Source organism: Anolis sagrei, chromosome 13 (assembly GCF_037176765.1).
Source record: "Anolis sagrei isolate rAnoSag1 chromosome 13, rAnoSag1.mat, whole genome shotgun sequence".
NCBI lineage: Eukaryota > Metazoa > Chordata > Lepidosauria > Squamata > Dactyloidae > Anolis > Anolis sagrei.
In genome coordinates this window covers 10,340,530-10,365,659 of record NC_090033.1, presented here as the reverse complement: position 1 = coordinate 10,365,659, position 25,130 = coordinate 10,340,530, and the positions used below count along the sequence as shown (strand labels likewise).

Genomic DNA, 25,130 nt, shown 5'->3' with positions numbered 1-25,130 from the left:
AAGCTTGGTCTAGATGCATCGGTGTTCTCTGGATGTGGGTAAACTACAACTCCCAAAACCCAAGGTCAATGCCCACCAAATACTTCTAGTATTTTCTGTTAGTCATGGGAGCTCTGTGTCCAAAGTTTGGTGGAGTTCAGAATGCTCTTTGATATTGTAAATGAACCATAAATCCCAGCAACTACAACTCCCAAATGACAAAATCAATCCTCCCCTCAACCCCACCAGTATTCAAATTTGGGCGTATTGAGTATTTGCGCCAAATGAATGAAAATAAACTTCTAAACTGCTTTGTGCTTTGTGTGTGTGTACCCTGTATTTTGTGCAGATCCCTGCTGTCCATGACTTCGGTCTCTTCATGTCACTGATCGTTTCGTGCTGTTGGGTGGCCGTCCTCTTCACCATGCCGGCTGCCCTTGGGATTTGGTCTCTCTATCTGTCTCCAATGGAGAATGCCTGCCAGGCAAGGTAAGGCCTACAAGAGGTGCCTTCAACTCTATATAATCTGTACGCCACCAAAGTTTGATTTGTGTCTACCAAAGGTCTGCATTTGGTCCCCTCTGTGATAAATATGATATGTGGATTGAACTGAATTGTATGAAAGGTGTATGGTTGGGCTTATAGCGGATAAAGACACCATGCTAAGAAGATTAAAACCTGGAAAACTGCAAAAGGTTGATAGAGGAAAAGCTACTAAACTGCTGAAGTATTGACATGGCCGGGAGAGCTTTTGCACAATTAAAACTTGTGCGCCAGCTGCGCCCATACCTTGGGAAGTCGGATCTGGCCACGGTGGTCCACGCTCTTGTTACATCCCGGATAGATTACTGCAACGCACTCTACGTGGGGTTGCCTTTGAAGACTGTTCGGAAACTTCAATTAGTCCAGCGGGAGGCAGCCAGATTGCTCACCAGAGTGTCATACAGGGAGCATACCACCCCTCTGTTGTGTCAGCACCACTGGCTGCCGATCCAGTTCCGAGCACAACTCAAAGTGCTGGTTTTGACCTACAAAACCCTATACGGTTCCTGTCCGAACGCATCTCCCTCTACATCCCACCTAGGAGTTTGAGATCCTCTGGGGAGGCCCTGCTCTCGGCCCCGCCTCTGTCACAAGTGAGATTGGCGGGGACGAGGAGCAGGGCCTTCTCAGTGGTGGCCCCTCACCTATGGAATTCACTCCCTGGGGAAAGTAGATCAGCGACATCCCTCCTTTCCTTTAGAAAGAAATTAAAAACATGGATGTGGGACCAGGCGTTTGGGCACTCTGGCAGATAAATAAAGGACTGCGACGACGGATAGGAATAGACAATGAGGAACGAAGTATGGACTCTGAGTTGGTGAACACTGTGCTTGAGATTGGCTGTTGACTGTGATATATATTGTTGTTTTAATTGTTTAACCATTTAACTGCTGTTTTTATACGTTTATTGTATTACTGTGTAGGCATCGAATTGTGCCATTTTGTAAGCCGCCCTGAGTCCCCCCTCGGGGGTTGAGAAGGGCGGGGTAGAAGTATACGAAATAAATAATAAATAAATACTGTGGTTGAAAATAATAATAATAATAATAATAATAATAATACACTTTATTTATAACCTGCCAAAGGGGACTTGGGGTGGCCAACATGAGGCCAAGCCCAAAATAATACAACATAATAAACACACAATAACAAAATATGTGACGGCGCGTCAGGCCCCACTTGTATGTGAATGAACAGTTGAATTGTTTGGCTATCTACTGCTTTCTATCAATGTTGTTTGCATCCATAACAAAATATGGGTTGAGTAGTCATTCTCCGAAAGCACAGCGGAAGAGCCAGGTTTTTAGATCTTTCTTAAAACCAGGTAGGGTGGGGGCCTGCCTGATCTCCCTAGGCAGCGAATTCCAAAAGCGGGGGGCCACAGCGGAAAAGGCCCTCTCCCTTGTTCCCATAAGACGAGTCCATGATAGAGGAAGGGGCGAGAGAAGGGCCTCTTCAGAGGATTGAAGAGATCGTGCAGGTTTGTGGTAGGAGATGCGGTCACAAAGGTAGGTGGGTCCCAAACCATTCAGGGCTTTGTAGGTAATAACCTGCACCTTGAATTGGGACCGGAAGATGAACAGCAGCCAATGGAGCTCCTTAAACAGGAGGGTTGGCCGCTCTCTGTAATTTGCCCCTGTTAGAAGTCTGGCTGCCGAGCGTTGGACTAATTGATGTTTCCGGGCCGTCTTCAAGGGCAGTCCCATGTAGAGTGCATTGCAATAGTCCAGTCTAGAGATAACTAAGGCGTGGACCACCATGGTCAAGTCAGACTTTGTGAGGTATGGTCGCAGCTGGCACACGAATTTTAATTGTGCAAAGGCCCTCCCGGCCACCACCAACACCTGCGCATCAAGCATCAGCTCTGAATCCAGGAGGACCCCCAAGCTGCGGACCTGCGCCTTCAGGGGGATTGTAACCCCGTCCAGCACAGGTTGCCACCCAATACCCCGGTCAGGTGTACGACTGACCTGGAGGACCTCTGTCTTGTCGGGATTGAACTTCAGCTTGTTTGCCCTCATCCAGATCGCCACAGCAACCAGGCACCGATCCAGTATCCAAGGGGCTTCCTTGAATTCCGGTGGAAAAGAGTAGTGGAGTTGGGCGTCATCTGCGTAGAGATGGCACCCAACTCCAAGACTCCGGATGACCTCTCCCAGTGGTTTCATGTAGATGTTGAAAAGTATGGGGGACAGAATGGAACCTTGCGGGACCCCACAGGTCAATGGCCAGGGGTCCGAGCAGGTGTCACCCAGCTTTACCATCTGGGAACGACCCTCCAGAAAGGAGCGAAGCCACAGTAAAACCCCCAAGTCCCATTCCGGAGAGCCGACCTAGAAGGATACCATGGTAGATGGTACCAAAAGCTGCTGAGATATCCAAGAGAACCAGCAGGGCCACACTCCCCCTGTCCATTTCCCTGCGGAGGTCATCCACCAAGGCGACCTCTCCCAGTGGTGTCATATAGATGTTGAAAAGTATGGGGGACAGAATGGAACCTTGCGGGAACCCACAGGTCAATGGCCAGGGGTCCGAGCAGGTGTCACCCAGCTTTATCATCTGGGAACGACCCTCCAGAAAGGATCGAAGCCACAAGTCCCATCCCAGAGAGCCGACCTAGAAGGATACCATGGTAGATGGTACCGAAAGCTGCTGAGATACCCAAGAGAACCAGCAGGGTCACACTCCCCCTGTCCATTTCCCTGCAGAGGTCATCCACCAAGGCGACCACAGCTGTCTCGGTACTGTGCCCGGGTCTGAAACCAGACTGTGATCGATCTAGAACGTTGGTGTCGTCTAGGAGCTGCGAGGCGACCACCTGCTCCAGCACCTTGCCCAAAAAGGAGAGGTTGGAAATTGGTCTGTAATTATTTAGCACAACATGTTTAGATAGTCAAAGGCAATGACTTTTAAGTTCAGTCAACACAATGATTCCTTATGTTAAGAAAGAAATCAATATCAGCTAAGGAAGAAAGTCAACATCTGTCCGGAACTGATGAAGTCAGCATGTTTTAGCTGGAAAAACAACCTGTCAGTAATTGACAACTTGCTGGAATAACAATAGCAAGGAATATGCTATATAAGAGACCTTTTTACTATCCAAAAGTGTGGCAGACAGGAAAGGTCTGGTCACCCCCTCTTTCTGCAAGGGACGGAGAAAATGGTGTATCGCAGAATGGCAGGTTTGCTGGGAATGTGATCTGGCCTATGTTCGGTTCTCTTCCCCAGGAGCAGGAGGAAGGGTTGGTAATGTATGCATGATGAATGAATGAATGAATTGTGTGTGAAAGTTGAGTAAATGTAACATCCCCTTCGTGTAACCAATGTAGTTATATAGAGTCGGTGTGTCTACTTATATCTCTGTAAAGTGCCTGATATGCTCTGTCTCACTGCATACGGAACAAAAGAACCTCTGTACAGTGTTCATGACATCTACATGCCTAGCCTGGCCAACAAATGCCTTGGAGATGCTCTCTCAGCATCTGTTCTTCTTCTTGTTCCAGCTGCAGTCAGAAATGCACCAAGGAGGACACCTTGCACATCTCCGATGGCCTGCTCATCTCCACAGAAGAAGGCGATGGGCCAGGACAGAGGACTCTTCCTTATCTGGATGACGACATCCCTTTGTTGGATGTGGAAGAGGATCCAGGTTGGTTGGAAGCACTCTTCTTCACCATTTCTCTAGTGGACTTTGTTGTCCACTTAGCTTCGGAAAACACCCAGAATGAAGTCTCCTAAGGAGGCCAGAGGTGTGGGTCCATCTTCAATCCAACCTGTCCATATTATTCTATGGCATGAACTATAGTCACCATCCATGGTTTCCTAGACTTTGAAGGCCCTTTGGTCTTCCATTGTTGGTTGCACTCAAATTCCCATGTTCTTCATGGCCAATGGGAATGGATTGTGGGAGGTGTCGTCCCAAATATCATAGACTTTGGCCTCTGAGGCTGACCCAAGAAAGGTATTTCCCAGTTGGCTGGGAATCTTTAGGCAAGTAAACCTTGGCCGTTGACGTAGGGTTGACCAGGTAAGTGCAGAATGTGATACTCATCTCTTCAAGACCCCTCTTCATGATGTAGAGCTAAAATTTAGTGGTCTTTGCCAGGAGGCAGAGACCAATTAGACTCATCAAAGAGTTCTTTTTCCCTGGCGAGACAGAGAAGCATCCCATATTTTTCCCTGATTTCCCAATGAAAAGTCTCACCAGTTGAAGAAAAGACATCGAGGTTTAATGCGATTCAGCTGAAATGGATGCAGAGCTGCAATCATTCGCCAAAGCTAAGCATAAGGGGAGTACACCAATAGAGTCATATTTATAGCAAATTCAAAGTTGCAGAGTTCAAACTCCCCACCCCAGCTTCCCTGTTGTTCCCCGCCATGACTGGGCAATGGGCCAACAGCTGGGAGGTGGCCCTCCCGCCCCCGGTGCCTCTGGACCAATCAGGAAGCTCCAGTGGTCCGTAGGATCCAATGGGAAGAACTCTGCCACCTGGTGGCGACAGCCAATCAGGAGAGATGGAGGCGGGATGATCTTTAAACAAAGGAAATGCCATGTGGCCGGTGAGACAAAGAGCTCAAGCAGAGCTGTTTTGAGTGTTGTGAATCAACATGTGTAAAAATATCCAGATCCTTCCTGGCTGTGAGACAGGAAAACAATGATGGCAGCCTGAGGTTAATGCTAAGTTAACAAAAGCAGAGGGGAAGATTTCCCCTTATCTTGCAGAAACTTTTGTCAAACAATTCTTTACTCTAGTGGGCCATTTCCGATGCTAGAGGTAAGAATCTCCTTCTTTTATCCATGCAAGTGTGTCTTTGGCAGGAGGTTTCAGTAACCGCTAATGGCTTTTGTTTCTGAAGGCCAGGGGGTTCCCTTACATATTTCTTTGGAGGGAGAAGGGGCAAAGGGTCAGGAATACAAGGAAACATAAAAAAATATATAGAAATTATACACAGGGAAATCATATGCAGCTATCTTCCCATTCAAGGCCCCAGATAGAAATTAATAATACCAATTATAAAAAGCAGACGATATCAGGACACAGCATGAATTCATAAGTTGTCTTGAAGAAAGTTCATGGGTAGAGAGCGAGTCCTTGATGAGAGTGAAGTCCAGGAATGTAGCAGAATTCATAAAGCCACCAAAGGGAGTCTATGGAGTTCCACTGGGCCAAGACACAAATCCCTGCAGCGCTGGGATGGAAGCCGGTCCCATGGTCCTTGGAAAACTACAGCTCGAGAGAGAGGCAGAGACCCCAAGGTCTAGCCATTCCCGAAGTTTCATGGGGTCCTCATTGTTGTTAAGGCCTTGGCAAATTGACCAAGACTTAACCCCTATTGTGCAGTCTGGTACCTTTGTCCTTTGCAGAACCAGAAGTCACCATCCTTTGTTAGGGGGGGAGGGCATGCTCGACTTCATTCAGACTACAAATCCCAGAATCCTTCGGCTAGTGTGATCGTTGTCCATGTCGGGTGGGCAAATGTTGGAAATGTCATCTCCAAAAATGGCTCTTCCACGTTCTGGAGTTCTTCATCCTGACTGGCCTGTTAAGTAAGGCCGTTAACTGCATCGGTTAACGAAGGAGAGCTCTTTTGGGGGATCCTTTGCATTCCCTCCTACGGTCAGTGCCTCCCCGCAGACGCCCCGAGGTGCTTGAAGCTCCTGCCGTGGGCACCTCTCCTCATTGACATGCCTTCCCTGCCTCGCATGGTAATTTATGGAAATGGCTCCGTTCTCCTGCTTTGCCGGAATAATAGGATGACAATTTCCTCCGGGATGCCCGCAGGTCAACAGGGCAGGGAAGGTAGCTCCATTTGCTTGCGAGCTCAGGCATGCCATGCCAATGAAGCTGAAAAGGATTGGTAATGCTATAATGGGGGTCCTGTCTTCGTTGACGGGGTGGGCTATTTGCCGGCCCCTCTTCAACCAGGGAAGGGCATAGGATAAGGAAAATGGCCACAACCAAATAGCCTAGGTTTTCGGGAACTAGGAGAGTTTCAACAGCTTCCAATGTGGAGCTTTTAGGACAGTGTTTCTCAACCTGGGGGTGGGGACCCCTGGGGGGGGGGGTGAAGGGGTTCAGAGGGATTGCCTCTGAATCCCTCTTGGAGAAGGCTGAAGATCTCTCCACCTGTCCTTCTCTTCCTTTTTTGAAACAGAGGGTGAATCCTCCCACCAAAAGCCCTCCTCCGCTGTGATTGGCTGGCCTCTCAGCCAAAGGGAGGGCTGTTTCAGAGACTCCAAGCAAGGAGGGGAGAGCAGGCGTGCGAGGCGCATGGCGGCTATGATTGGCTGGCCTCTCAACCAAGGGGAGGGCTGTTTCTGAGACTCCAAGTGGGGAGGGGAAAGCAGGCGTGCTCGGTGCATGGCGGCTATGATTAGCCGGCCTCTCAGCCAAGGGGAGAGCTGTTTCTAAGATTCCAAGTGGGGAGGGGAGAGCAGGCATGCTCGGCGCATGTCGGCTATGATTGGCCGGCCGCTCAGCCAAAGGGAGAGATGTTTCTAAGATTCCAAGTGGGGAGGGGAGAGCAGGCATGCTCGGCGCATGTCGGCTATGATTGGCCGGCCGCTCAGCCAAAGGGAGAGATGTTTCTAAGATTCCAAGTGGGGAGGGGAGAGCAGGCATGCTCGGCGCATGTCGGCTATGATTGGCCGGCCGCTCAGCCAAAGGGAGAGATGTTTCTAAGATTCCAAGTGGGGAGGGGAGAGCAGGCATGCTCGGCGCATGTCGGCTATGATTGGCCGGCCGCTCAGCCAAAGGGAGAGATGTTTCTAAGATTCCAAGTGGGGAGGGGAGAGCAGGCATGCTCGGCGCATGGCGGCTATGATTGGCCGGCCTCTCAGCCAAAGGGAGGGCTGTTTCTAAGATTCCAAATGGTAAGGGGAGAGCAGGCATGCTCGGCACATGGCAGCTATGATTGACCGGCCTCTCAGCCAAGGGGAGGGCTGTTTCTAAGATTCCAAGTGGGGAGGGGAGAGTAGGCATGCTTGGCACATGGCAGCTATGATTGACCGGCCTCTCAGGCAGCGTGGTGAGCATGTGCGGCCAAAGGAGAGCGCGCAATGCTGGAGGGAGATCTCTCTGCTTGTCATCTTCCTTTTTCAGAAACAGAGGGCGGATCCTCCCATCAAAAGCCTTCTTCCGCTGTGATTGGCCGGCCTCTCAGCCAAGGGGAGGGCTGTTTCTAAGATTCCAAGTGGGGAGGGGAGAGAAGGCATGCTCAGCGCATGGCGGCTATGATTGGCCGGCCGCTCAGCCAAGGGGAGGGCTGTTTCTAAGATTCCAAGTGGGGAGGGGAGAGCAGGCATGCTCGGCGCATGGCGGCTATGATTGGCCGGCCGCTCAGCCAAAGGGAGAGATGTTTCTGAGATTCCAAGTGGGGAGGGGAGAGCAGGCATGCTCGGAGCATGGCATCTACAATTGCCCGGCCTCTCAGCCAAAGGGAGAGATGTTTCTGAGATTCCAAGTGGGGAGGGGAGAGCAGGCATGCTCGGAGCATGGCATCTACAATTGCCCGGCCTCTCAGCCAAAGGGAGAGATGTTTCTGAGATTCCAAGTGGGGAGGGGAGAGCAGGCATGCTCGGAGCATGGCATCTACAATTGCCCGGCCTCTCAGCCAAAGGGAGAGATGTTTCTGAGACTCCAAGTGGGGAGGGGAGAGCAGGCATGCTCGGAGCATGGCATCTACAATTGCCCGGCCTCTCAGCCAAAGGGAGAGATGTTTCTGAGATTCCAAGTGGGGAGGGGAGAGCAGGCATGCTCGGAGCATGGCATCTACAATTGCCCGGCCTCTCAGCCAAAGGGAGAGATGTTTCTGAGATTCCAAGTGGGGAGGGGAGAGCAGGCATGCTCGGAGCATGGCATCTACAATTGCCCGGCCTCTCAGCCAAAGGGAGAGATGTTTCTGAGACTCCAAGTGGGGAGGGGAGAGCAGGCATGCTCGGAGCATGGCATCTACAATTGCCCGGCCTCTCAGCCAAAGGGAGAGATGTTTCTGAGATTCCAAGTGGGGAGGGGAGAGCAGGCATGCTCGGAGCATGGCATCTACAATTGCCCGGCCTCTCAGCCAAAGGGAGAGATGTTTCTGAGATTCCAAGTGGGGAGGGGAGAGCAGGCATGCTCGGAGCATGGCATCTACAATTGCCCGGCCTCTCAGCCAAAGGGAGAGATGTTTCTGAGATTCCAAGTGGGGAGGGGAGAGCAGGCATGCTCGGAGCATGGCATCTACAATTGCCCGGCCTCTCAGCCAAAGGGAGAGATGTTTCTGAGATTCCAAGTGGGGAGGGGAGAGCAGGCATGCTCGGAGCATGGCATCTACAATTGCCCGGCCTCTCAGCCAAGGGGAGAGATGTTTCTGAGACTCCAAGCGTGGAGGGGAGAGCAGGTGTGCAAGGCGCATGCCAGCTGTCATTGGTGGAGTTCAAAATTCTCTTTGATTGTAGGTGAACTATAAACCCCAGCAACTACAACTCCCAAATGCCAAGGTCGATTTTCCCCAAACTCCACCAGTGTTCACATTTCGGCATATTGAGTATTCATGCCAAGCTTGGTCCATATCTATCATTGTTTAGTCCACAGTGCTCTCTGGATGTAGGTGAACTACAACTCCCAAACTCAAGATCAATGCCCACCAAACCCTTCCAGTTTTCTTCTGTTGGTCATGGGAGGTCTGTGTGTACTAAGTTTGGTTCAATTCCATCATTGGTGGAGTTCAGAATGTTTTGGGATTGTAGGTGAACTACAAATCCCAGCAACTACAACTCCCAAATGACAAAATCAATCCCACCAGTATTCAAATTTGGGTGTATCGGGTATTTGTGCCAAATTTGGTCCAGGGAATGATAATACATCCTGCATATCAGATATTTATATTATGATTCTGAACGGTGGCAAACTGGCAGTGATGAAGTAGCAACGAAAATAACGTTATGATTGGGGGTCACCACAACTTGAGGAACTGTATTAAGGGTTCACAAGATTAGGAAGGCTGAGAAACACAGGTTTAGGACCTCAGATGATGTTGGTAATACTACTAATAATTATTATGATATTTCTTACTCACCTCTCCTCGTGACTCGAGGTGGGTTGTGGGTCCAGTTGTTTCCATTGTGGCGTTTTGGGGCCTCAAATAGCTTCAAATAGCCTCCAATCTGGAGTTTCAGGACTTTGGATGCCTCCAACGGCCTCCTTCTGAACATTGCTTCCATTGTCAGTATTATAAAAGACATCTAAACGTGGTTCTTTCAAGGCCGTTTGAATATCCTCCTTGCTTTTTGAAGGCCGGATTAATATCTCCTGCATGCGTTGCCCAACAAGGCGTTGGGTTTGAATTCTTGCAAAAATTGCCTGGTCCTTCTCTTCCTTTCTCTATTCCAAGGCGAGGTCAAGAAGGGAACTGCTGGGAGGGGAACGTGGTTGAAAACCGTCCTTTTCAAGCTATCCCATTCAGCCGCTAAGCGAATAGACGCCTGGAGAGACATCGATAAATGCAAATGCGGGGACGATTTGTCTCCAGAACGGGCGGGCTTTGTTCTGTCTTCGATTTCTCTCCGCTTTTGTCATCTCAGCAGGCTTTTCTCTCCACCTCTTTCTCCGCCAGTCTCTCTGGAAACAGGGGACGTCCCCTTGGTCTCGGTGTTGCCGGAGAACCCCCAAATCAACCCAAAGGACAGCAGCCATGGGCATTTGATCGGTCGCCTCCAAGAATTACTACAGTGTTGGGTGCATTGGTCGGCTGTGAGGAACAAGTGGGTGATCGTCGGTGAGCCATTTTGAAAAATCATATCTGTATTATTTAAAGTGTTTCCCAAGCTGTGCTCCGTGGACCACCAGTGGTCCACAAGAACCAAAATATGTTCCACGTCCTCACCATTACTACATTACTGGTCTCACGAAACCCTCTTATAGAGCCGAGGCAACAGGGATGTCAGGGAGAGGTTGTCTATCCATGAAAGATTACTACATCCACCTCCACTCTAAATTATTAAATATGGGTTTTTGTGGGTGAGCAGATGGCAACTACTGGATGGTCCATCCAATGCCATTTTCTGAATCAGCACCACAAATAACCAAACTGAATCTACAGTTGACCAAAACTGATTGATAACCCTTTTGGTACTAATGTTGGAGAGTGGTTCTTCGTCAAGTGGTCCCTAGTCAAGTGGTCCCTGGTCAAAGTTGTCCCTGGCCAAAGTGGTCCCTGGTTAAGTGGACCCTGGTCAAAGTGGTCAAAGTGGTCCCTGGTCAAGTGGTCCCTGGTCAAGTGGTTCCTCATCAACTGGTCCCCAGTCCAGTGATTCCTGGTCAAAGTGGTCCCTGGTCAAATGTCTCTGGTCAAAGTGGTCCCTGGTCAAGAGGTCCCTGGTCAAAGTGGTCCCTGGTCAAAGTGGACCCTGGTCAAAGTGGACCCTGGTCAAATGGTCCCTGGTCAAAGTTGTCCCTGGTCAAAGTGGTCCGTGGTCAAAGTGGTCCCTGGTCAAACTGGTCCCTGGTCAAATGGTCCCTGGTCAAAGTGGTCCCTAGTCAAAGTGGTCCCTGGTCAAATGGTCCCTGGTCAAGTGGACCCTGGTCAAAGTGGTCCCTGGTCAAGTGATCCCTGGTCAAGTGGACCCTGATCAAGTGGTCCCTGGTCAAAGTGATCCCTAGTCAAGTGGACCCTGGTCAAAGTGGTCCCTGATCAAAGTGGTCCCTGGCCAAAGTGGTCCCTGGTCAAAGTGGTCCCTGGTCAAAGTGGTCATGTAATCCCTGGTCAAAGGGGACCCTGGTCAAGTGGTCCCTGATCAAAGTGGTCCCTGGCCAAAGTGGTCCCTGCTCAAGTAGTCCCTGGTCAAAGTGGTCCCTGGTCAAAGTAGTCCCTGTTCAAGCGATCCCTGGTCAAAAAGGTTTGGGAACCACTGCTTTTAGACAACAACAGGAAGGGAAAACCTACATGCAGACAACGCTATGGGGAAGCATCATACCACATTCCCTTTGTTGAGCAGAAATGATAACCAAAATATATTTGTTATTTTGTCACCTTTCCTACGCTTCTGCTAACTGAGCATATCAACTACCTTTCAGAAACAAACCACCCCCTTGTTGTCTATGGAAAAGCAATGAACATGTCCCAATCCTTCTTAGAGTTAACCAAATTTATTGGCTTTAGTGAGTGAAAAGGATGCTGGTCTTAGAAAGCGGTGTATTTCTTTCCGCAATAAATCCAAGAGAAATGAGAAGGCCACACTGGGGAACGAAGGATCCAATATAACTGAAAAACAAATACATGTCTGGCCCACGTTGCAACAATCTAGAATCTTAAATCTCCTTTGATGAGAAAGTCTTAACCCTTCAGTGTCGTGGATGCTATAGAGATCCAGACCTGTGCTTTCAATTTTTTTCTGCCCAACTTATTGTAAGACAGAAGGACCACATCGTCTACATACAGAAGTAGAGGGATTTCAGGAAATTCCCATTTGGGAGGCTGGAAGGCCTCTGAACATTGTACCTGGCATCATTCCTTACCATTATGTCTTCTTCCAGGGCTGTTCCTGTCGATCCTCATCCTCTCCATCTTCTTCGCCAGTCGCCTCCATCCGGCCAGCCGGGCTCCGCTTCTCTTCCGGCCCGACACCAACATCCAAGTCTTGCTGGACCTCAAGTACAACCTGAGCGCTGAAGGCATCTCCTGCATCACCTGCTCAGGTGAGTTAGACCACACCCAACAGACGGCCGGTCTCTGATCATTGTCAATGAGAGAAGTGTTTTCCCTTCCTTGTCCTTCTGCTGATCGTTGGTACCCTTTCCTCCCTGACTAACCTTATGGGACAGGCTTGTTTCAGGAAAAGCCCCGCAATCTGCAGAATAACATCCGCACCTCTTTGGAGAAGAAGAAACGGGGATCCGGGATGGCGTGGGGCAGCCATGGAAGTCTCATGGGTGACGGAGGAGCCATACAAGGTGCGTTCAGGAGGTCTCATGCCTCTGTCATTCTCCACCGTAAGCAACTATATTCATCCACCACCTCAGTTCCCAGCATATACTCAATCCATCGGTGGTCATAGATTTGGATAAGACCGCAACACCCATTCTCGTTTCAGTGGGACAATGAATCCACGAAAAATAAGGGCACGGTTTTAATACGATTCAGTTTTCAGATTGTGGTTGGATCCCAGTTTGGGAGAAGAAGCCCAGGTTGGCTTGGATACATTCATAGGCTCAAATTTTTGGTGGTGGACAGGGCTGCCATGGAAGGTGGTGGGTTCTCCTTGGTTGGTGGGTCTTTGTTTTCCCCATTCTTCTTCCTTCTCCTCCAGACCCGCAGGGAACTGTCTACATCTTCAAATCCAAAGGCCAAGGCAGACCGGTGGTCTACCGGTTTTCTCTCAATGCCACTGTCCCAGCACCGTGGCAAATGGTCTCCACCGGAGATGGAGATGTCCCTTCGTTCCAGGTAGGTTTTCAAAACAGCTTCATATTGTGCCCAGAGAATGGGAAAGAGTTCCTTCATGTATGGACTGGCATGGGGTGGGAGTTGTTTTCCCAGAGTCAAGTTGTGTTGCATCCTCCATCACCACTGGGATGTTCTTACGTTCCAGATGTTGCAACACTAACTTCTCTGTTTAATGCCCCGTTTATCCCTGGTTCCGGACACGGGTAGCTTGAGTGACCTGTTTTCATTAATCCATTGCTTAGGTGTATAGAGTTCCTTACGGTAACTTCACCAAGAGGCTGACCGCTTGTATGTCCACAGTAGGGCATCTCCAGCAGATGGGCCCCAAGAAGTGGATGATGACCAGCTTGTCCTGTGACGCTAAAAGAGGGTGGAAATTCGACTTCAGCTTCTACGTGGCTGCGAAGGAGCAGCAGCGCACGCGGTGAGGAGACAAATGCGCTCCGATAGTAGTGCCATTTTGTGGTCGGCTTGACCAAAGAGTCAGGTTTTCGGCCATCCAGTACAATTCTGTCATCGACCTACTCATCCTATACTCATTCTATGTGGGTAATAGATACAGTAGTAGTAGAAATCCAGCAAATAGTACAGTAAAGTCTTGCTCATCTGACATAAATGTTGGATAAATGAAATGTCAGATTATACTGTTACCCATCCAACATGGCACTAGACACCTAGAATACAAACAATAGGGACTCAAAAAGTTAAGGCAAGGCAACGCCCCAGGGCCAGAGAGGTCCAGACGGAAGAGGAACATGGAACTCACAGAGGGAAGGAGGAGGACGCTTCCACTTCCAGTCCTGCTTCTTTTCCCCTTTTCCTCCCTTCTCCTCCTCCTTGTCTTGCGTTTTTCACATTGGGAATGGAGAGAGAGTTGGGGAGCACTCCTTTAATTGAAGGGGAAATGCTCGAGGAAAAAGGAAAAATGCTCGAGCGGCGGTTAAGACAGAATATCGGATACGCAAGGGTCAGATAAACGAGACACTACTGTAGATATCAGGGCCGGGCTTTGGCACAGCTGGTTAATCAGCATCACCAATAGATCTTAACAATCGAAAGGTTGGCAGTTCAAAGCCCAGGTTGGGATGAGCACCCGATCTTCAGCCCAGCTCACTGTCCACCTAAGTAATTCAAAAACAGCTGTAAGCTGTGAGTAGAGAAATTAGACACCGCTTAAGTGGGGAGCTTTTTACGGCACCTTAAAAAGGATATACCAGAAAATGCCAGCGATCAAAGGATTGAGGAAGTCTGTGATCAAGGCTCTTCATCATAGAGGATGGAGCCACAGCACCCCCTGTGGCCGGAATCGAGCACAACCTCCAGGATGCCGAAGTTGGGGAAAATGCTGGCGTAATACCTCTGTATGTGTTGTCTGTCCTGTCTGTTTAATGACATTTAATGTTTGCTGTGTAGGTGTTCTGTGATCCGCCCTAAGTTGCTTTCAGGGTGAAAAGGGTGGAATATAAATACTGTAAATAAATAAATAATAAACATCAGGCATTTGCACATCTCTGGCTCTCGGGATTATTTACTAGGCTTGGGTAACCACGGAAAAATTTGGTTCTAAACTCGTTTTGTTTTTAGGGGGCCCTTGCGTTTCGTTTTTTTTAATAATTCCGAAATTTTCCTTTAAAACTTTTCGAAATTTACGAAATTTTGTAAAATTATGAATCGATTCGTTAATGGCGGATGAGATTGCGCAATATGCTAAAAAAAACCTCCAATTGGTACAGGAGGAACTTCTGAAGCTTCCCCCTCCCTCTGTTGTTGACTGTTGGTGTGATAACACAAACAACAACTATATTATATTATATTATATTATATTATATTATATTATATTATATTATTTTAATATGATTATATTATATTGTTGTATATTATATTATAATATGATTATATTATATTATTGTATATTATATTATATTATTATATATATAATATGTATAATATATATAATATATATTCTATTATATTATAATTGTATATTATATTATATTATATTATATTACATTATATTATAATATATTATATATATTATATTATAATATACAATTATAATATAATATAATAATAATATAGTAATATAATATATAATAATATAATATACAATACTATAATATAATAGTATTTTAATAATATAATAGTATTATAATAATATAATAGTATTATAATAATATAATGTAATATAATATAATATATAATGTATATTATATTATTATAATATTATTATATTATATTATTATATTATATATTATATATTATATTATAATTGTATATTATAAAATATAATTACGAAATTACGAAAATAATTACGAAAATTGGAAAAATTGTTTCGATTCTTAATTACTCCTCACACTATTCCTGCATGGCTCGATTTTGGATCGTAAGCTAATTTAAATATGAATTAATAACGAATTACGAAATTAACAAACTGGATCGCCCAAGCCTATTATTTACGTGTCTTTCTTCTTGCAGGAAGCTGTATTTTGCCCAGTCGCACAAGCCTCCTTATCATGGCAGGGTTTGCTTGGCACCCCCCGGCTGCTTCCTCAGCTCCAGTCCAGATGGACCCAACAAAGGCTTCTTATACGTGCCAAGTGAGAGAGGTGAGTGGGTTTGGGTGTGAAAACACCCAAGTGAGTGTGATGTGATTCTAAGCTGCATCAACAGGAGTCTAGTACCTAGACTGAGGGAAGTCATAGTCATGCTGTTTTCTGCTTTGGTCACTTGGACTACCCTTGTGTCCAGTTCTAGTATAAAAACAAGACATCGTTCCGTGTACAATCACCTCTCTTTTCCCCCGTTGCCCTTTTCTTCTCAAGCCGCTCCCAAAACCAAGTTGTCTATCACATCTGGATTCAACCCTTGTGGGAATGCGAGCTGCGGGAAGCCAGCCGTGCGGCCGCTGGTTGATACGGGAGCCATGGTTTTCGTGGTGTTTGGGATCCTTGGGGTGAATCGCACCCGGAGCATGGACAACCACGTCATCGGAGACATGGTACATCCACCTTCTTGTATGAGTTTGGAGGGAGAAAACACTAAGACATTGAGCCAAATTGGCAGGGAGATGCCAACTGCTCTAATGCCATTTATGTCATTTGTTTTCTTATTGTGTTCTCTATGACTAATGCTCACCCTCAGTCAAATTGATGGCACTGAGTTGAGTTTCCGTGACTGAGCAGGGAATTGAGCCTGATGTCTAGAATCTTGTAAGCACTATGCAATGACAGTTGTTATTATTGGTGAAAGTTCGCCTTATGTCTTCTTCGGGTTGCTGCAGACGTTTCTTTTCAAAAACCAAAACGACTCAAACTCAATGTTGTTGTGACATGTGCTGACGTTGAAATGGCAGGGAGAAGGTTTCAGGAAAAGAGACAAAGAGAGGTCCGGAGGTCTGAAAAGCACGGATTTTATTTCCAGCTGGGACTCTGGTGAGGAGTTGTGTCCAAAAGCACCAGAGCAAATTATATAAGTGTTGACGGCCTTTTTATACCCTCCAATTATAGGCAAACAAAGAACATGTTTCTACATACATTGACGTCATTCCCTACGTCATTTTAGCATCATAGGAATATCACATTCTATCTTCCAACATACAAAAGGCATGTTTCTGTGTATTTCTTTCTATCAGCAGCTTACACCTTACATTCATCAATCAAGGGGCCTATTTTCAACTCGTCTATTAGCAGAGTCCAACTGCCAAAATCTGACCTTGTCTACACACTGTATTGTAAATTCACGGATTCAGGTTTTGATCCAAAATATCTGGAAGCTTTGTATATATTTGCAATATATACAAATATACAATCAGGTTTTGCAGATTCCTTGTACTTGCAAACAATCGGAGTCATCGTCATTTACAACACAGGCAGATACTCACACTGAGTCACACAGGAGAGAGGAAGATGGATTCCTTGTACTTGTAGCAACTCGGAAAACTAATCGTCATTTACAACACAGATACTCACACTAAGTCACGCAGTAGAGAGGAAGATGGATTCCTTGTACTTGCAAACAATCAGATAGTCACTTACAATACAGACAGATACTCACACTGAGTCACACAGGAGAGAGGAAGATGGATTCCTTGTACTTGCAAACAATCAGAATCATTGTCATTTACAACACAGGCAGATACTCACACTGAGTCACACAGGAGAGAGGAAGATGGATTCCTTGTACTTGTAGCAACTCGGAAAACTAATCGTCATTTACAACACAGATACTCACACTAAGTCACGCAGTAGAGAGGAAGATGGATTCCTTGTACTTGCAAACAATCAGATAGTCACTTACAATACAGACAGATACTCACACTGAGTCACACAGGAGAGAGGAAGATGGATTCCTTGTACTTGCAAACAATCAGAATCATTGTCATTTACAACACAGACAGATACTCACACTGAGTCACACAGGAGAGAGGAAGATGGATTCCTTGTACTTGCAAACAATCAGTTATCGTCATTTACAACAGAGATACTCACACAAAGTCACATAGGAGAGAGGAAGATGGATTCCTTGTACTTGCAAACAATTAGAATCATCCTCATTTACAACACAGATACTCACACTGAGTCACACAGGAGAGAGGAAGATGGATTCCTTGTACTTGCAAACAATCAGATAGTCACTTACAACACAGACAGATACTCACATTGAGTCACACAGGAGAGAGGAAGATGGATTCCTTGTACTTGTAAACAATCAGAGTCATCGTCATTTACATCACAGATACTCACATTGAGTCACACAGGAGAGAGGAAGATGGATTCCTTGTACTTGTAAACAATCAGAGTCATCGTCATTTACATCACAGATACTCACACTGAGTCACACAGGAGAGAGGAAGATGGATTCCTTGTACTTGCAAACAATCAGTCATCGCCATTTACAACACAGATACTCACACCGAGTCACACAGGAGAGAGGAAGATGGATTCCTTGTACTTGCAAACAATCAGAATCATCATCAACACAGATACTCACACTGAGTCACACAGGAGAGTGTGACTCTCCTTGTACTTGCAAACTATCAGATAGTCACTTACAACACAGACAGATACTCACACTGAGTCACACAGGAGAGAGAAAGATGGATTCTTTCATCCTCCTTATATAGGTCATCAATAAGAGACACTGGCTGATGTAAGAGACATGGTTAATGGAGAGCTTGAAGGAGACACATCTACGATGTATCTTGAGGTGTCCTAAAATATCAGGCACTAAATTTAGGAGACCACAAGCTGAACATGAGTCAACAGTGTGATGTAGCAGCTCGGAAAGCGAATGCGATTCTAGCAGCATCGATATTTGAGTGACAAGGTTGAGGGAAGTCATAGTCCCACCCTATTCCGCTTTGACCAGGCCTCACTTGGAACCATAACCCAGCCTTTTCTCCAATTGTCTCATGTGTTTCTCGCTTCTTCTGTGTGTCTCCTTGTGAAAGGGCAGCGCCGTTTATGACGACGACTTTGACCTCTTCAAAGAGGTTGGCAGCTTGTGCCGGATCTGCAAGGCCATCGCTAGCAACGCCGAGCTGGTCAAGCCGGGAGGGGCCCAGTGCTTGCCTTCAGGTTGGTTGAGCCATCTTCTTCCAACCCTTAGAAGTTCTGAGGTTGGATAAGCATGTCTCCGTCTCTCCCGATACTTCTCCATTGACCGTTTTGGGGAGAGGTCTTTCGGAGCCTGACTGTCCAAAACTGGGGAACAAGTGTCCTTCCTTAGCCCCGTCCCTGTCAATTCTAACACCTTCTCAAGCCTTCTGGATCATATGAAAAAGATGCTCTCCCTCTTTCTAGGTTATAGTATCTCTTCCGTCCTTCAGATGCTCCATCCAGAATGTAAAGATCTCCCTGAGCCGAACCTCCTCCCGGGGCAGCTTTCCCATGGGGCCGTGGGGCTGAAGGACGGCAAAGTCCAGTGGATCTCCATGGCTTTTGAGTCGGTGAGGGCTCCTTCTGCTTGACCTTCATCCCATTGGGTCCTTCAACCATGGAGCTACGGACCAGAAGTGGAGCAATGTTTGGTCTTGAGTTAGCATGGATTCAGTCCTTCATTTAATTGGGGATCATTCCATGTCTCTCCAAGGTTTCTTTTGAGGTTAGAGAAGCTGAAAAGGGGTCAGTTACCTTCACAAGTACTTTCTCCCTTGAGGAGAAGCTCTGAGAAGAAGGCCTAAGTATTCACTTAGGCCTACTTTCTCCCTTCTCAGGCTCTAAGAAGAAGGTATGTTTTCTATCTTCTGCAGCTCTGAGAAGATTACTTTCCCCCCTCTCCAGCTCTGAGAAGGTCTATTTCCTTCCATATCTAGCTCTGAGAAGGCCTACTTTCTCCCTTCTCCAGCTCTGAGAAGGCCTACGTTCCCTTTTCTCCAGCTCCGAGGCTTACTTTCTCCCTTCTCCAACTCTGAGAAGGCCTATTTTCTCCCTTCCCCAACTCTGAGAAGGCCTATTTCCACCCTTCTCCAACTCTGAGAAGGTCTATTTTCTCCCTTCTCCAAAACTGAGGCCTACTTTCCCCCCTCTCCAGCTCTAAGAAGGTCTATTTCCTTCCTTCTCCAGTTCTGAGAAGGCATGCTTCCTCCCTACTCCAGCTCTAAGGGGGTCTAACTCACAATGGTTACATGGCTCTCTTTGTGCCCCTTTCCTTCACGTACCACCTTTCTTTCCCAGTAGCCTCACAGAGGGACACTTCACCTAGGAACATCAAATCCAGTGACATCACAGAGGGCCACTTCACCTAGCAGTGACCTTTTGTGATACAAACAGACATATATACTTTGACATTGATAGAAATGGAAGATGACACAAGACGGGAGAGGAGGGTTAATGACGGATGGTTTCTCAACGCAATGGGTTGCCCATGAAAGAGTTTGGTAGACTTCAGCACCTTTGAGAGTGTCTTTGGTGGAGTCCTCAACCAACCCTCCATCTCCTCCTTCCAGACAACCTACAAAGGCAAGTCCTCCTTCCAGACCTACTCCGACTATCTCAAGTGGGAGACCTTCCTCCAAGGGCAGCTCCAACAGTTCCCCGAAGGGTCGGCGCTACGCCGGGGCTTCCAAACCTGCGAACACTGGAAGCAGATCTTCATGGAGATCATTGGTGAGCACACCGGGCTCCCCTGCTTCACCCTGCAACAGGGAGAGGAAATCAAGTTCCAAGAAAGGGAATATCAACCTGTCTTCTGTCGTTCTCAGGTGTCCAGAGTGCCCTCTACGGCCTCATCCTGTCCCTTGTCATCTGCGTGGCTGCGGTGGCCCTCTTCACCACTCATGTCCTCCTCCTCGTTCCTGTGCTCCTCACCATCCTTGGTACAACAGATCTTCCTTTTTTCAAATCTCTCTTGATGCTGAGCACTGCATTCTGGGAAATGTAGTTTAGTTTAGGACAGGGCCTTTTGAATTCTCTGGCTCCCCTTCCCGAACTACATTTCCCAGATTTCTGTGCTGTTCCCAAAATGCATTGCTCCCTCTTTTCATGGCCCCTAATGCTGAGGCTGTATTAATTCCAGACAAGCTGGCAGGCAGCCTTTTTGGCTTTGTTTTTCTTCCTTGCACTGAATATGAAACTGAATTTGGGAGCATTCTGAGGTTTACAAAACTAAAATGGAAAAGTATGGGGTCAGTTTCAATTCTTAAATTTTGGGCATGGGCCACGCCCACGTATCGGATATTGCCTCGTAAGTATTAATTTAACTAATTTGATCCGACTTACGAGGACAAACAAATGCACATCCCAAATAGATAGATAGATAGATGGATAGATGGATAGATGGATAGATAGATCGCTAGATCGATAGATAGATGGAGTTATACTTAGAAAATGTATCTGTTCTGACTTCCGTACAAATTCAACTTAAGCACAAACCATTTCCCAGAGTTCTTTGCTGTTCCCAAAATGCATTGCTCCCTCTTTACATGGCCCTTAATGCTGAGACTGTATTAATTCCAGACAAGTTGGCAGGCAGCCTTTTTGGCTTTGTTTTTCTTCCTTGCACTGAATATGAAACTGAATTTGGGAGCCTTCCGAGGTTTACAAAACTAAAATGAAAAAGTACGGGGTCAGTTTAGATTCTTAAATTTTGGGCATGGGCCACGCCCACATATCAGGTATTGCCTCGTAAGTACTAATTTAACGAATTTGATCCGACTTACGAGGACAAACAAATGCACATCCCAGATAGATAGATAGATAGATAGGTAGGTAGGTAGGTAGGTAGATAGATAGATAGATAGATGGAGTTACACTTAGAAAATGTATCTGTTCTGACTTCCATACAAATTCAACTTAAGAACAAACCATTTCCCAGAGTTCTTTGCTGTTCCCAAAATGCATTGCTCCCTCTTTTCATGGCCCCTAATGCTGAGAATGTATTAATTCCAGACAAGTTGTCAGGCAGCCTTTTTGGCTTTGTTTTACTTCCTTGTACTGAATGTGAAACTGACTTTAGGAACCTTCCAAGGTTTACAAAACTAAAATGAAAAAGTATGGGGTCAGTTTCAATTCTCAAATTTTGGGCATGGGCCATGCTCATGTATTGGATATTGCCTCGTAAGTACTAATTTAACGAATTAGATCCGACTTACAAGGACAAACAAATGCACATCCCCGATAGATAGATAGATAGATAGATAGATAGATAGATAGATAGATAGATAGGTAGATAGGTAGATAGGTAGATAGGTAGATAGGTAGATAGGTAGATAGGTAGATAGGTAGATAGATAGATAGATAGATAGATAGATAGATAGATAGATAGATGGAGTTACACTTAGAAAATGTATCTGTTCTGACTTCCATACAAATTCAACTTAAGAACAAACCATACTTATTCACAAATTAGGGACTGCCTGCATTTGGAAGAACTTCTGTTCTCGTTCAGGATGGAAGGGCCGATTGGACTCTCCTTTTTTGGGGGTGCCCTAGTTGAACTAGATGACCTTCGGAGGTCCCTCCACTTCCATGATTCTCTTTTTCTCTCCTCGTTCCCTAGGTGTGGTGTGCCTGGTGGTGACCATCATGTACTGGTCTGGATGGGAGATGGGAGCTGTGGAAGCCATTTCCCTCTCCATCCTCGTTGGCTCCTCTGTGGACTATTGTGTTCATCTGGTCGAAGGTTTCCTTTTAGCCGGAGAGAATTTGCCCCTTCACTTAGCTGAGGTGAGCCTCATTGTAATGTTATATCACTTCCAGAGGTTGAATATCTTCTTGGTTTTTGAAAATGTCTTCTGCTGTTGACGTTCTTCTGAAATGGATCATCTTGTCTTATGGAAACCCACCTTGAGATCTTCAGTCAGACTATACACACAAATACAGAACTGTCCCCATATCCATGTAACCAAGATCTGCAAGTTTTGTTTATTGGCATCCAACATAAACATGTCCTCCCTAGGACTTCTCTGGGCATGTCTTTGGAAATGGTTTGGCCTATTTTGAAGTTGAAAATGACCTGGAGACCATTAAACTTCAGATGCTTTGAGGTCCTCCAAAGTGTTTTGGAGATGGTTTGGCCTATTTTGAGGTTGAAAATGGCCTGGAGACCATTAAACTTCAGATGCTTTGAGGTCTTCCAAAGTGTTTTGGAGATGGTTTGGGTTATTTTGAGGTTGAAAATGGCCTGGAGACCATTAAACTTCAGATGCTTTGAGGTCTTCCAAAGTGTTTTGGAGACGGTTTGGGTTATTTTGAGGTTGAAAATGGCCTGGAGACCATTAAACCTCAGATACTTTGAGGTCCTCCAATGTGTTTTGGAGATGGTTTGGCCCATTTTGAATGTGAAATTGACTTGGAGGCCATTAAACCTCAGGTGCTTTGAGGTCCTCCAACATGTTTTGGAGATGGTTTGGCCCATTTTGAAGGTGAAATTGACTTGGAGACCATTAAACCTCAGATGCTTTGAGGTCCTCCAATGTGTTTTGGAGATGGTTTGGCCCATTTTGAAGGTGAAATTTATTTAGAGACCATTAAACCTCAGATGCTTTGAGGTCCTCCAACATGTTTTGGAGATTGTTTGGTCCATTTTGGAGGTGAAATTGATTTGGAGACCATTAAACTTCAGATGTTTTTAGGTCCTCCAACGTGTTTTGGAGATTGTTTGAAGTTGAAAGCGACTTGGAAACCTTTCCAGGAGACATGGAAACAGACTTTGTGGGCCACATGTGGCTACTTTATGCCCTTGGGCTGGATGGACCATATAATGAAACCCCTAATGTTCATAGGGGTTATAGAACTCTGGGGTCATGGATGGTGACTTCCTGATGCCAAAATCCCATATAATTCCCACGTTTCTCTCTCTGTTCAGGACCCCGTTTCCAGCAGGCAATGGAGGACCATCGAGGCCACCCGGCACGTAGGGGTGGCCATCGTCTCCAGTGCAGTCACCACCGTCATCGCCACCGTCCCGCTCTTCTTCTGCATCATTGCCCCCTTTGCCAAGTTTGGCAAGATCGTGGCCCTCAACACAGGCATCTCCATCCTGTACACGTTGACTGTGAGCACCACCCTCCTGAGTGTTATGGGACCCCCTTTCTTCACCCGGAGCCGGACTTCCTTCCTCAAAGCTCTGGCCGGGGTCCTGCTGGCTGCCTTGGTCAGCCTTGGTGTTTGCCTGGTGTTGCTGAGGAGCGGGTTCAGGATCCCGCTCCCCAACGGGACCGTCCTATAGTTCCACGAAGCCTGACAACCATCTCCACTGTCCCTCCTTCCTCCCCTGCTTTCTGTCCCCATTCCAAGTGGAGTACAGTAGGAGTTTGGGGGACAATTGTGTGACATCCCCATGTCGGCCAATCTACTCTGGGTCTTTGTGTAGTGCTCTCCAAGGTGCTGAATCAGAATATGGTCCGCTATGGTTAAAAGAACAAGCAGGCCTTCTCAGAGCTGGAGAAGGGAGAAGGTAGGCCCGCTTTTTCCTTTCCTCAGTTCTGAAAAGACCTCCTTTCTCCCTTTTCCAGCTCTGAGAAGAAGGCCTACTTTCTCCCATCTACAGCTCTGAGAACGTCTACTTTCACCCTTCTCCAGCTCTGAGGAGGAGGCCTACTTACTCCCTTCTCCAACTCTGAGAAGAAGGCCTACTTTCTCCCTTCTCCACTTCTGAGAAGAAGGCCTATATTTCCCTTCTCTGAGAGGAAGGCCTACTTTCTCCCTTCTCTTCTTCTGAGAAGAAGGCCTACTTTCTCCCGTCTACAACTCTGAGAAGGTCTGCTTTTTCCCTTCTTCAGTTCTGAAAAGACCTCCTTTCTCCCTTTTCCAGCTCTGAGAAGAAGGCCTACTTTCTTCCATCTACAGCTCTGAGAAGGTCTACTTTCACCCTTCTCCAGCTCTGAGAAGGAGGCCTACTTACTCCCTTCTCCAACGCTAAGAAGGCCTCCTTTCTCCTTTCTCCTTTCTCCCTTCTCCAGTTCTGAGAAGAAGACCTAGTTTTTCCCTTCTTCAGCTCTGAGAAGACCTATATTTCTCTCCTCTGAGAAGAAGGCCTGCTTTCTCCCTTCTCCAGTTCTGAGAAGAAGGCCTAGTTGTTCCCTTATTCAGCTCTGAGAAGAAGACCTATATTTCCCTCCTCTGAGAAGAAGGCCTACTTTCTCCCTTCTCCAATTCTGAGAAGGCCTAGTTTTTCCCTTCTTCAGTTCTGAGAAGAAGGCCTATATTTCCCTTCTCTGAGAAGAAGGCCTACTTTCTCCCTTCTCCAGTTCTGAGAAGAAGATCTACTTTCTCCCTTCTCTGGCTCTGAGAGGAAGATCTACATTTTCCCTTCTCCACTTTCTTCCTTCTCCAGCTTTGAGAAGGTCCATATTTGACCTTCTCTGCTCTGAGAAGAAGGCCTACTTTCTCCCTTCTCTGGTTCTGAGAAAGCCTACTTTTTCCCTACTACAGCTCTAAGAGAGCCTACGTCACAATGGCAACATTTGTGGCTCTGTCCTTCACGAATCACCTTTCTAACCTCACAAAGGGCCACTTCACCTCGCAAGAGCCGATCCAGTGACATCACAGAGGGCCACTTCACCTCGCAATGCCTTTGTGAACCAAGTAGACAAACATAGATACTAGGCCTGAGCGGTTTCGTTCGTTAATTTTGTAATTTGTTAAATATTCGTTAATTTTAGCATTTACAAAACGATTACAAAACTTATTTTTAAACCCGGAAGTGTTTTTAAATATCGAAACGGCAGGCGCCAAAAAATT

The 25,130-nt window shown here is 46.6% G+C and overlaps 1 protein-coding gene across 2 annotated transcripts in view; it reads left to right on the top strand.

The window, feature by feature from the left end:
- DISP3 (dispatched RND transporter family member 3) overlaps positions 1-23,711 on the top strand; it is a 51,299-nt gene extending 27,588 nt beyond the window's left edge. Inside the window, exons 7-21 of one of the 2 annotated variants that reach the window (XM_067472767.1) lie at positions 329-468; positions 4,026-4,171; positions 10,120-10,281; positions 12,039-12,200; positions 12,327-12,455; positions 12,812-12,948; positions 13,191-13,372; positions 15,424-15,554; positions 15,771-15,946; positions 18,398-18,524; positions 18,750-18,895; positions 19,895-20,054; positions 20,150-20,263; positions 21,946-22,112; positions 23,254-23,711. In XM_067472767.1, the coding sequence (XP_067328868.1) occupies positions 329-468; positions 4,026-4,171; positions 10,120-10,281; positions 12,039-12,200; positions 12,327-12,455; positions 12,812-12,948; positions 13,191-13,372; positions 15,424-15,554; positions 15,771-15,946; positions 18,398-18,524; positions 18,750-18,895; positions 19,895-20,054; positions 20,150-20,263; positions 21,946-22,112; positions 23,254-23,616 (2,442 nt within the window). In that variant the 3' untranslated portion in view covers positions 23,617-23,711. The remainder of the gene's footprint in view (positions 1-328; positions 469-4,025; positions 4,172-10,119; positions 10,282-12,038; positions 12,201-12,326; positions 12,456-12,811; positions 12,949-13,190; positions 13,373-15,423; positions 15,555-15,770; positions 15,947-18,397; positions 18,525-18,749; positions 18,896-19,894; positions 20,055-20,149; positions 20,264-21,945; positions 22,113-23,253) is intronic. The other variant, XM_067472768.1, reaches the window with a different exon arrangement.
- Positions 23,712-25,130: the final 1,419 nt, after the last annotated feature.